Source organism: Phaethon lepturus, unplaced genomic scaffold (genome assembly GCF_000687285.1).
Source record: "Phaethon lepturus isolate BGI_N335 unplaced genomic scaffold, ASM68728v1 scaffold266, whole genome shotgun sequence".
In the NCBI taxonomy this organism is placed as follows: domain Eukaryota; kingdom Metazoa; phylum Chordata; class Aves; order Phaethontiformes; family Phaethontidae; genus Phaethon; species Phaethon lepturus.
Window position 1 is genome coordinate 94,541 of NW_010548049.1, and position 13,433 is coordinate 107,973.

Consider the following 13,433-nt stretch of genomic DNA (forward strand, 5'->3'; position numbering starts at 1 on the left):
GCAACTAAAAGCACTTTTGAGAATCTTTGTTTATTTTTCAGTACCAAATGTAATTCATATGCTTAAGAAACACAATATAAATTATTTAAAACGTCATTATTTTTAAAATAGTTTATCAAGAGAAATATAAACTGTAAAATTCAAAGGAAATTTGAGTAAATTCTCATACGTGTCTTTTCCTCCCATTTAGTTTGCGATGAAAATCTTTGTTCTGAGCCTCCTATGAATTGCACAGATGACATGACACTTGTGAAGGAAAAAATACCTGGGCAGTGTTGCCCAGAATGGCATTGTGGTAATTATTGCTTTATTCTGTGATCACTGCTGTTAACAAAAGCTATAATTAGCTAACTGACTAATATGCTTTTCTTGTTCTCTTCTCAGAATGTAGCTGTGAAAACGCTACTATGCTGACCTGTAAATTGGTAAGCACTGTCTCTTAGATATTTTTATTAATGGTGTTCAGCCCTCTTACCCTCCCCTTTCCATTCCTTATTTCAATTAGTTGTAAAGGGTGATGAGGTTGAACAGGGACAGGCTGGGACTGCCTCCCAGCCACCAGCTCAAGCACATAACTCCATCAAGTGTCTGCACAGTGTTGTCAACTATTCCTTGGGGAAATTTCACTTTGTGTGTTTTAAGATGTCAAAAGAAGAAAAGCAACTGTAATATTATTCTGTTTAATGTTGACTTGAAACAATATGCTGTGAAGGTTTTCTATGTAAATAATTCCTTTTTGTTTTTAATAATTACTGAGGAATAAGCTTTACGATCATAGGTATCATCTGGAGAAATGTGATATTTTGTTAATCATTTATGCTTTTGACTAAAGTGATTTAACGTTATTGAACTTAGCTGATATGAGAAATCATAAATATTTTCCTTTCATAAATATTGTTACTTTCTCGTAACAGGGACTGTGATCTGGAAAATAATTATGAGTGAATGTTCAAACTCCCATTATTACGATAGTGACAGGGATATTTTTCCCTATCAAATGCTTGTAGCTTGTCCTTCTCTTCCTCTTATGTGAAAACTGCATAATGTAAAGTCTAGACAGGAGTTGCAAATTTGAATAGCTTTCACCTATCTTTGTGACGGAAATTCATAAAAGGCAGTCTTTTGCTAATATGCTTATTATTGAAATAACTTCGTACCTCAGGAAATATTGCTGTTTAGCGACACTGCATATGCATTCCTAGAGAAAATGAAGTGCTTTGCTCCTGATTAAAGAGAAAAATACATTAAAGAACTCTGAATGTGCTACTGTTTCTTGAGTACATTGCAATTTTTCTCTTTTATGAAAGGAGGGGTGGAAGTGATGAAAGTAATATTTTACATTTTTAGAGAAAAGTTGTCTGTTTAGCACTACATTTAATTGTGCATGACTTTGCAAACTCTTTTGTCTTCTTATACTCAGGGAGAAGTTAAAAAAATAGATAGTAGTGTTTCCAGTGCTTGTGGATGCACTCACTACATTTGTGGTAACTTTTTCATATTCCTAGCTGTTTTGTTTTAGTTTTTAGTAAAAAGGACATGCAAAGAAAGCTGAAATAGGGCCATAATAACCTTTTCAAATGTAAACATTCTTTTATCTTGATTTTGTGGGTGTCTACCTAGTTATGCAATTATGCTCTATTTCTGAATATGATGCTTTATCCACTAACCTATCCATTTTGTGTCTGTTCTGGCGGGGCGTAGGAGTGTCGTAGGACTGCCCATGCTTTCAGAGTCAGGTATGGTCTCTCTGGTGAGAGGCAGATAGGAAACAGGTCATGAACCGTAGCTGAGTGTAAGCAGTGCGACTGCTCCTAGTCCACTGTAGAGCAGAAATGAGACATCTCACACTAGAGCACTGACCTGTCCAGCCAGCACGAGGGTAGGTACTCAGTCTTCAGACCAGACCTCTGCTCCCTTCCCTCACTCAGCTACCCCATGTAGACTAGATTTCGGCTGTACTGTGCACGGGGGTGCTTGAGGTACGCCACAATCCTGACTGCAGCCCAGGCTCAACTGCCTCTGGGGGCAAAGCACACATTGAGCATATTACTGCCCCATAGGTAATAGTAGACGTACTAGTTTAATTGACAGAAAGGCTACCTTTTGTGATGTGCTGCATAATTCATGTAGCGTACTTAGCTGAACATTAAATATTAGAGCTCTCAAAAAATAAGAACATCGGATTTTTTTTTTTTACTTCCATAGTAGGAACACTATCAATTTTAGGCAGTTTTGCATTTTGTAGCATTTTCTTAAGTTGAATTATACCTCCTCCCTGCCTTGTTTGGTAATTAAAACCACAAACCAATCAAGTCTAGAACTTAGAATACTTTTGCAGAGCATAGGACTTTGCCCTAATTTTATCTTCACAGTGATTCCTTTAATTTGCTCGATGATTATTTATTTCTCCCTCTGGTAACATTTATTTCTTTTGGTGTTAGAGAAGGATGATGTGTGCATCTTCCAAGAGGTCACAGTACTGAATCCTGGACAGTCAGTGATTCAGTACTTGGATGGAGAACTTTGTTACACTGTACAGTGTTTACAAGAAAAAGATCCGAACACAGGATACAATGCCATGCATTTTACAATGGTGAACTGTTCCCAGCAATGTGAAGCTGTGAGTATTCTTAAAATACAGGAACGATGCAATTTGTAAACACAATTACCCAATTAGGATAAAAGTCAAAGTAAGTGAAGACTTTTGCTCGCCCTGTTTGCTCAACAAGAACTTAAGAACTTAACTGATGATGTGTAACCTTGTGTCTCCAGGATTATTTAGAGAGGCAATTTCTAGCAGCATATGTAAACATATCTGTCCATCCATCTTCTTGGTATTTTAATTTCAGAAATCAATGAATTTTCATTCACTGTATGTTTAAAAAAATACTCTTTTTTTTTTCTTTTTTTGCTTTCCTTTCTTTCCAGCATCAAATATATATTCCCTCCTCCAGTCACCATACTTGTTGTGGTACCTGTCAAAACATGTCCTGCTCTTTTCTTACTGAGAATGGAACACTAATTGTGTATGAGGTAAGTGCCTCTGGACAGAGATAGAATATAACTATAATGATACGATCAACAGGTATCTGGCAGTGACTTCTTAGTTAACTCATGCTGTGAGTCTTGCTTCATACATCCCTACTGCTCGTTATGCACTTAGGAACTATTTATGGTATATGATAGGAAACAAGTGTGTTTGTTTAAAGATCTGCCATTTCACACTAGGTGGATACCTTATTTCATTTTATTGGTTGTAGTATTTTCTACAAAGATATGCAAATGTCAAAATTTACTTAATTTTGGATGGATATGCTCTAAATGGAGGCTGGATATGCTCTAAATGGAGGGTAGGGTTCAAATTGTAACTGTGTCATATACCGTGATTTAGATGAGTTGGGAGCTTCTCAGTCCACATCAGGACTCCTATGTCCCCGTCTTCCCAGGCCACTCTTCATTCTGGTTTCTACAGAACTTTGTTGCTCCAGGAAACTGAAGCACTAGTGTTAACGGTGTGTTCCAGCATCCACATACAAGGCAATTTAGATGTGGCCGTGACTTGGTTTATGCTTCCCATTGCTTTCGGAGCAAAAGAAACTATTGGATTTTTTTCTGGCACAGAGCCTTTTCATTCTGCACTAGGACACGCATGCTGAGCAGCATGCTGGGCTCCAGGGAGGAGTAGGCACTGGTAGTTAGAGGATGGACTTTCCCTTTGCTGCTTATGGGTGGTCTGCAACAAACTTTCCACTACAGTAGGTACTACAGCATGAGGGCACCACTTCTACAGACATTTGGGGCTGGAGGTAAAGCTGAAATGTTTTGTCTTTCCTGACCATGTTTTTGTTTTATATATACAGGAAGGAAGCACCTGGAGCTCCAACTGCACCAACTACAAGTGTGCAAAGACTGCTGCGGGGGCTATCATACTGGGATCAAGTGTTGTCTGCCCCCCTTTTAATGACACTGAGTGTACAAAGGTTTGTACTTTGGGTGAGGTAAGTGACAATAACTGATCTGGAGTTTGGCTTACACTTGACAACACATGCGTACCTCATGCACTTTCTTTAAAATAAAAAAGTGGTAAGTAAAAACATGTAAGTGACCAATTTACAGTCTCTTTTTCTATGTTCATGTTTGCTTTCTGACTGACAAAATATCTGTGAGGATTACGAAAGTTTGTTTTGGGTCTTCATGATGACTGCTTTTAAAATATTGTGGAATTGGAATCATGCTTGACATACCACTATATAAAGTGCTAATCACTAATGTCTGTCTTTAGCTTGGAATAACACTTTGCCAAGTTTGTTGTACACATATGCTAAATTGGATCAAGCAATTCAGAAATGCTGCATATAAAAGTGGGCTCTATTAAAAATTCCTTAAGTTTTCCAAAGATTAGAAAGATGACAGAATTTATATAAACCTTATTATCTCTTAAACTAAACTTGTATAGCATAACAAAAAATAACTCTCATACCTCTCATATCTACCTACATCCTATACCTAAAAAATGTAAATTTGGCATACCCATATAAACTGGTTTGAAGAATGGATGCTTCATGTACATTACACATTAGTTTACAATTTAATTTTGAATTTAATACTTCTCTAACTTTATAATATTTATTATAATTCTTACATTTGCAGTATACCACATAGTTAATATTAGCTAAATAGTAGTAAAATAAATATACATGTAGAGAGGGTAAGTACCATTGCTGCCTTGACTACCGATTATAAATTTAGCACAAGTTGTGCTTATCCATTTCATTTGTTTAAAAAAGTCCTTATTTCTTCCAGTCCTGAAGAAGGCATTCTATCTAAAATTAACGTCTGTTCTACTTTGACTTTATGCTCGAGTTTCTTCCTTGGAACCTTTCTGTCACCATCTATTAGGATCCTTCCTTAGTAAGAATGGTTAAGATTTTAAAGAATGGAGCCCTAGAATTAACTTCCTGAATCAGACTGACCTGTTTTTCAGAGACGCCGAGCATAGACTTGAACCAGTAGCCAAGGAGAAAGCTCTTCTGACGGGCAGCTCAGAATAATTTAGGAATAAGGATTTAAAAGGCTGAGTTTAAGTGCTCATTTAAGAAGTTCTTGAACAACTTATTCAGTAATTTTCTGTAATGAGACAAAAAATGCATGCTAGCATGAAAAGATGGAAGCTTAAAACTATCTTTCGTCTGTTGTTATCGTGAGTGCTATTTATGTTCAGTTGTCTGATATGCAGTTCTGGGCTATGCACTAAAATTGTGGGCATGTGTTTCTTGCCTGCACCCATTCTGACAGATTCTGACAGCCTCTCTCTCTGTCTCTCCCTCTCATGCTCCCTTTTAATTTCAAAAGGACATTTTCTTTACTTTCTTACATTTTTACTTTCTAGCTAACAAACAACTTTAGCAGAAATCAGTAACAAACACAGTAATTGAGAAAAAGAATTGAGCACACCAATGGTTCTGAAATTCTGTACTTCATGTTCTCTTTCAAAAGTGTGTATATATACATATATATATTTAATGTTGTAAAGAGCTACTTATTAAGTATTAATTTACTCCTTGGCATATGATCAGTGTAAATCCTTTTACATCATCAGCAAAGTTGCATATATGAATATTTTAAACTCTCCTAATAAATCTCAGTGATGGAGAAATAGAAGGTAGTGGATGATAGAAAAAGATGATTATAGAAACTAAGTGGCTTATTCGAAAGAGACGAGATCAGCTCAGCTCAGATAATCAGAGATGAGTTCATTTTCAATGTCAAAGGCCACAAACAATTTGTGAACCAAACCTTCAGCTGATACATATCTGTGTAATTCCCTTGATTTCAGTGATACTATTTTTTAATAGTTGGACATCTCTAAAACATGGAATGTCTTGAGATACAATTCACCTTTGCATTGGACACAGTCTTTTTTGATATATTCTCCTTTTGTTTTCCTAGAACGGAGGAATTGTGCAGACGTATAATGATGGCTGCTGCAAGACCTGTAAGTGATGAAAGCTGCAATATGTGCTAGTTTGGCTTTGGTTTTGTAGGGCTTGTTTTTTAACCTCAGTTGCTGGGACATAAAGAAGGAAAAAGCATGCAGTCCCTCCACAAATCACATAAGATTGTTATAGTTACCTAACTACTCCTATTAAAAGGTCTTGCTTCATTTGGCTGCTGACTTGGTGATTTTTAACATTATTGTTCTGGAGTATAACCAAATCTCTCCAAATATAACCTGTGGAAGATGAAAAGTTATCTTGGTTAAAATAATGAAAACACTCTCTATTGCCAAGTTGACTCTAAAATACTGCCTATACAATTTTCACCATAAAAGATAAGGATCTTCCCCCCTAAAATTGATTCCCAATTCAATGATGTTTTGAAATATGTCTCCAAACTTACCAATTTATTCTGTATCACTAGTATGTATTTTCTAGGGCCAAAATACTGGAATATCTTTTTTTTTCATCCCAAATGAAGAAAAGTTATAACAATATTGATGTTAGCAATCCTTAGATAAAACTGACTTTTTAATATCTGGGAATGCAATCACATTTTCTGAGTGTGTAACTTTAAAATATGATGAATTGAGATGTAAGTTTATATAAAGGTTTCAAAATTTATGCAATTTTGTAAGTCAATTGAGAACAAACTGATTTTCTCTGCAGTTTTGACTAGGAAAGGCTTTGTTATCAAGGTATATAATTATATATACATAAAAATAAGACACTGTCCTGTAAAACTAATTGTGGAGAGCAAGAACTTGTTGAATGCTACAGAAAATCCTCCCCCTCTTTTTTGGCCTTTTTCATGTTCAACATTAGAGTTAAAATATATAAGCCAGTTAGTCTATGGAATTTTTTTAGACAAACATTTTCTTAATAATATTGAACAAGAAGTCACAGACTTATAACCATGTATTGCACAGTTATTAAATAAAATTCAGAAGTGCAATGTATTGTAAATAATTTGGCGATATAAGGGGAAATATTCATATTTAACAAATACAGAACAATACTCAAATTTCCAACTTATGCAAAGCTTTGAAAGTGAACTGCAAAATTGTTGTTCTATTGTATCCAAAACATAGAAAATAAAAGCGATTTTAATAGAAGTGAATACTTTTTTTTCTAATAAGAATCAGCATAGAAAAGTAACACACCAGAATTTTCTAAAATCTCACTAATCAATATTCTTTCTGTAATGAGATAAGGTATGTTGAAAAATATTTAATTACCCCCCCCCCCAATTAGGTTGGCTTTATTTAGAAAATTAGTCTAAAGAATTAATGGCTACTGGTTTTCTGTTGACCAGGAAGATTCATAATCTTGGCCGTATTCTGTGGCCTCAGGAAAGGCATCGTTATACTTCAGAAATCCTTGCTGAGGTGGCTGCTAAAAAAACCAGATATAATTCATACAATTATATGCTCTTTTATTTTTTTTTTTTTTATTTATTTTTAACTAAAAGCATGTGCCCTGTGGTGGAGCAGTTAAAAAGAGTACTTACAAATAGAGCTTGCAACACCTTGGGGTTTTAATGGGAACAAATAATCTGTCTGAAACAGCTTGATTCAATGCATGCAAAGTGAGTGCGTATATTTAATTCTTACCTTGCCATAGAGAGACTCATTGCAAAAGTTTGGTTTACAAGGAAGCATCATTCCAGTTTTGTGTTAACCAGGAGAGTAATAAAGTTTAGGCCATCTTTAGTGAGACTTGAAGCAGCTGCAGTTTCTAAATTTAGAAGACGAACAGGAAAGCTCATCAGCTTTTGCTAAAAGAAAAATTGCAGTTGGCAGTGTAAGAATTAATAAAATGTCATTTATATAAAAATGTTTTTATTTCATGAGAAACTTATATTCCTAATGATTCTGCCAGGTTCTGGATTGGGTCTATTACCCTTTGCCATTAGTCCAGTAGTGCCTACTGATAGTATTAATTGTGAACCAGGTATTATTTTTAATAATGTATTTTCTTTTTTTAATAATAGTATAAGCACTGCTTGATATACGGGTATAGCTGCCATCACCATTAAAAGTTACCATGCAGTTAATGGTACTGGGCCTGATAACTGAGAGATGCTGATCCCCTGTCGGCCTCCCAGATCAGCGGTTTTCTAAAGCCTGGTTAGGGTTCAGTGCTCAGCACCTGTCAGAATTAGGTTCATCCACTGATGGTATATGCTGCTGGTGGTTCTTCCTCCTGTTCATTTCTAAAATCGGTTTTAATAAATGTACTTACTGTACGGGGTAGCTGCAACAAGAAATGTTACTTTAAAAAATACCCTCATCCTGAATACTGGTATCAAGAGATTCTAAATCTGATGCCAGGCCTCTGAATTTAATGACTGAACTGTTTTTGCTTTAAAATAGAGCAAGAGTGTGCATTACTGCCCGGTCTCACCTTTGCGGATATGGATTTATGTTGTATTTCTCCTTTGTCATAAATAAAATGTTTTACAAAGTTATGAAAATGTCGGGGCGGGGGGAACATACAATTACAATCACACGTTAATAAATACTCTTTACACCAGAAATTACAGAATGTTACAGAACTGTTGTATTATGATCATCATTCTTTGCTTTTAAGGATAGGTAAGTCACAGAAACTCCTTACTCAAACAAGGAGTGAGGAAAAAAGCACACCTGATGATACTGAATACAGATCTTCACAGTTGAAGGTGGGAGAGAGAAAACTGTAGCAGCAGAGTTTTCATTAGACATCAGCACCTTATATTCCAAAATGTCATATATGTCTCTATATGACTTGTAGAAGCACAAAGATTGCGTTGTCTACACAAATTCATGCTGGCAAGCGCTTTCTGACGGAAATATCACAGGACTTCTTTTTCTTCTTTTTCTTAAGCATTGCTGAGGAAGGGAAAACAAGATGCTGTAGACTAACAGCTTCGATCGTACAGTGATCTGCTAGTTCAGTAACAGAATCTTGTTTGATCCTGCAATGTGTAGATTAAAATCTAGCTGTACTCTGCAACCAGCCTAATTTTTAGATACACACTGGAGCTAAGATTGCAGAATATCTTGGTTTCTCAGAGCTCATTATTCTTATAAAAGTGCTCACAAGGCTTCTGGAGGACAGAAAAGTTGATCTTTTTTGTATACCCAAGCATGAAGGCATGTGCTGAAGGTGGAGAAACTACTCAATAGAGCTTATTGCTTTATATGCTGAGTATATATGAATGTGTTATTTTATAGACTGAATTTATATCCGGAATGGTTGTGTAGCAAAACTAATAGATTTTTTTGATGGGTAGTGAAACAGGAGATCTAAATAATTGCTGTTACACAGATAGTAACAACAAAGTCTGACAAGGAGTGCAGCATGAAAAGTTGTATATTTAACTGTTTCAGTATTAGATCATGATTTTTATTATGCTAAAAATGGCTTTAAACTATACAGCTTTATTTTTCAAATAAAAGAAAAAAAATCCTATAAATATCTCCCAGAATGTACTGAAAAATGTAGTATTTCCCTAATAAGAATTTCCATAAGATCCTTATGATGACTCAGTGCTACTTGCTTCAGTTCTAGTGGTAAAAACTGCACCATATTTAGCAAATATATGTGTATCTCCCTTTAAAAGCTTCCTTGATGGGTATCTTTCTCAGGAAGTTATTGAAATTATATAGTTCTATTTAAATTATAAGCATTCAGAATAGCATCAAGGTTGTAGCAACATTAACAGCTTTACCTTCCCAAATCTCAAGTTCTGGAAAATTTTCTAAAATGCAGAACTAAAATCTTACTTACATTCAGTATTCTTTTTAAAAACAGAATTAATTCTAATACTGTTCAAAACTACTTGAGACATCTTTTTCCTAGTTGCTTATATTTTTCTTGCCATATGTGCAATTTTAAATCATATTGATATTTTAATATTTATAAAGTCTGTATAGCTTAATGGGCCTGTTGATGCCTCACATGTGCCAGCTATAAAATCTATAATTCTGCACAGGAAGTATTTATTAATATAGGAGGGTTTTTTCTTAAAAAAAAATTATGGAAGTAATAGTTTCAGTGTGTACATTAATGAAAGCAAAGTATAATTATTAAAATTATTTTAATAATTTCAATTTTTTCGTAGCAAATACAGTACAAACCCCATATTGATTCAGTATGCATTTTCTGTATTTTATCAGGCAAAAAGGAAGAAAGGATTTGCCAGAAAATGACAATCAGGACAACCATAAGAAAAAATGACTGTATAAGTCAAAGCCCGGTAAGCATAAAAGACCTGTGTTTCATGCTGGGCCTACGGCATACCAAATCAAGTATTAAGAATTGGGTTATAGCTATCAACAAGCAACAAAAAATGCTGCTATCTTCTCAAAAGCAGACCTTTGACCCTAGGAATGTTATCCTACTCATAAATGGAGTAAAATTAGCTGTTTTATGAAAGACTGAGCCCTCCTACCCGGAAAAACATCTGGCTTCAAATGAAAAGTACACATCATAATTACTTGTAACTACCAAAGGCATTGAACTCTTCACCGTGAAACAACATCCCACTCTAAAAGAGGAGTAGAAATGCTCCCACTTAGGATGTGATGGAAACATTCCTCTTTGAATACCTTTAATCTCTGAGTGTCTTCTCCTCCACATAGCATGTTTCTCCATATCATAAATTCATGATCCCATTTATTTATGGGTCTGCTAAAGTCATCTTATTTCTCAGCTTTGGTACAGCCCCATCTATAAAACCCAGCACACGTCCAAGCAGCAAATGTACTCCTCATGTCAGCACTTAAAGGAGAAGCAGTCAGCACAGTATCTTGAGACTTCCAAATGGTCTCTGGCAAGATTCTTTTGAAGAACCTAAACAGTCATAAGGGAAGAGGCAAAATATCATCACATATCGAAAGCTGAGCAGGTTAATTTCCATCCTGATAGAAGGTCAACAGTGCCATGCCCAAAGTTAACAGTAGAAGTAAGAGTGTGTGGTGTGTTTATTTAGTTTTAGAAGAAGGGTTGGCAATGAAGGAGTATAAATATGCGGATGAAATTACAGTTATTTGCCATAATTAAGAGCAGAGAAGACCATGGAGAGCTTCACAGTTGCTTCAACAATCTAGGTTAAGGGACAGCAATATGACAAAATAAAGACACGGTAGTGACTAAAGCAAAGAATATTAAAAAGAAAGGTTTATTCAAACCTCGTATGTTTTTAAACTAGCTGAAAAGGACCTTGCCCTTCCAACCAGTTCTGTGAAAACCTCTATTAAATGCTCTCCTGCAGAAAGGCTGACTAAGAGTTATGACATTTAGGGAATAGGATATGAAGTGGAAATAAACTCATTCAAAGTGTCTCTTATGAACCAATGGTGCGGTACTATTGGGGGTGTTCTGTGCAGTTATGTTCCCTCCACATCACTGCAGAACTAGAGAGGGCTCAAGAGAGGAGCAATGAGAGTGTTGGGCAGGTCATTTCATGAATGGCACAACAAATGAAGCCTTCCTTTTTATGACTTTCCATTATAGAGTCTTTCGTTCTCCCTCTATCCACCTTCCAGAAGACCTACCCCCATCCCACCTCCATCCATATTACAACTCCTTTTCCCCAGTATCTTCTTGTTCCCCATTTCCTTGATGGCTGTCTACCCTTCCCACAGTCCATATTCCCTTACATTTCACCCAGAAGTACCTTCAGATTTTCATGTCCTCAAAATCTCTAAACATATCCTTAGCTCCACTTCCTTTCCTCTCCAGCTCCCCCACTGCAAAACCCCTGGCACTCTATTTCAATCGCCTGATTTTGGCCCATGAGATGGCAGTATCTGCTGTGGCTGGTTTAGAGTTATATATGTGTTCTTTGGCCAGATTAATGCTGCCAAACTTTGGATAGGGCTGAGTATGATTACATTTAATAAATTAATAACTGAGATTATTAGTGCTTAGGACACGGTCTTTTTGTTCCCCTGTCAAACTTCAGGAAAGTTGTAAGAGTAACCTTTAGGTCTAATTTGTTTGGATATGGCCCATTTGTTTGCAGGCTGTTTGGAAGCAGCTGGATCAAAGCATCTTTCATATGCCTCACTTGCATAAGAAAGCAGATCTAAAATTGTCACAAAAAGAACTACATCTAGTATGGCCATTCTCAATCTCCCAGCGTATCAACTCTGCTTAAGTTTAAGTTAAAAAGTACCAACTTCTTTTCTGTCAGAGTATCAGCTAAGAAGACTCTTCACATGATGTAATAGTGAGAGAAAGCTTAGCTCTGCTGAAGTCTAGAGCACAAATAATTTTATAGCCAGTCTCTGCCCTTGCTGGTTTGTTACGGCATCTACTTTTTGGATATATTTGTTACAGTGGTAACACAGCTGATATTGGTATGCCCTTAGTCACAATCAGTATGAATAAGAAAGGGAAAAGCTTTTCCACTGATATGCTTTTCTTCTTGAACCTTCAAGGAGAAGAATAGACTTTCCTTTGTTTTGCTTAGAAGAATTTAACTTTTCAGCAGCAAACGTGAAAAGAACGTGAATTATCTATGCTGTTTTGAAGTTACTAATTTGTAAGCTAGGGATTCGATTTTGGTATCCACAGCACAACATTTTGCTCGAGGTTAAGACAGAATACATGATTAAATAACCAAAAAAAAGTTTAATTTAAAAAAATCATTAAAAATGTGTCTACACTTAGAATGAATGAATTTTAGAAGATAAAATAATTTTTAAGACCAGAGTCTTTTTCAAATATAAAAATGGGTCTTAATCACAAAGAAGTTTTACATGTAATATCTTTATAACAAAATCTGAGATGTCTGACTTCAGTTCTTCTTTTACTCATAGATAAATGTGGCTTCTTGTGATGGAAAATGCCCGTCTGCAACCATTTTCAATGTCAATATTGATAGCCATTTAAGATTCTGTAAATGTTGTCGAGAAAATGGAACCCGTAATCTGACTGTGCCACTACGCTGCTCAGGAAATGGCACTGAAATTATGTATGTCATTCAAGAGCCTATAGAGTGCTCATGCCAATGGAACTGAACATTACTGTGGATACAATTTAATCTGAAGAATGAAAATGAGCTTCCTTTCACCAGACTCTATTTTTTGACCTTGGATGGCTATAGTACTCTGCAGGGACAAAAAAAAAAAAAAAAAAATCCTCAAATACGCTTTATAATGTAACTTTTCACAAATTTAGTAAAGATGTTGTTCGTTGTTCTTCAAATTTTCTTTTTAAATATTGGCATATACAGAAAGAAAATATAAATCCTTTCGACCAAGGTGTAATTTATCCATCATTTATTTCTACTCAGTGGCTTTCTGATGAGCTGTTGAAAGCTGGTTAACATCTGTGTTTCCACTGTGTTAAAATTTTGTGTGGCTACCTATCAAAGTTCAGAATTTCTCAGTGGTTCTTTTCCTTTTAGTTGGAAAATTCCAGCTAAGAACCATCACTGGTCCC

The 13,433-nt window shown here is 35.6% G+C and overlaps 1 protein-coding gene across 1 annotated transcript in view; it reads left to right on the forward strand.

Annotated features, from left to right (window-relative positions):
* OTOGL (otogelin-like) overlaps positions 1-13,009 on the forward strand; it is a 97,874-nt gene extending 84,865 nt beyond the window's left edge. The window contains exons 50-58 of the mRNA XM_010289812.1: positions 191-295; positions 385-425; positions 1,421-1,484; positions 2,442-2,620; positions 2,929-3,033; positions 3,861-3,980; positions 5,950-5,995; positions 10,160-10,239; positions 12,809-13,009. Coding sequence (XP_010288114.1) covers positions 191-295; positions 385-425; positions 1,421-1,484; positions 2,442-2,620; positions 2,929-3,033; positions 3,861-3,980; positions 5,950-5,995; positions 10,160-10,239; positions 12,809-13,009 — 941 coding nt within the window. The remainder of the gene's footprint in view (positions 1-190; positions 296-384; positions 426-1,420; positions 1,485-2,441; positions 2,621-2,928; positions 3,034-3,860; positions 3,981-5,949; positions 5,996-10,159; positions 10,240-12,808) is intronic.
* The last annotated feature ends 424 nt before the right edge of the window (positions 13,010-13,433 follow it).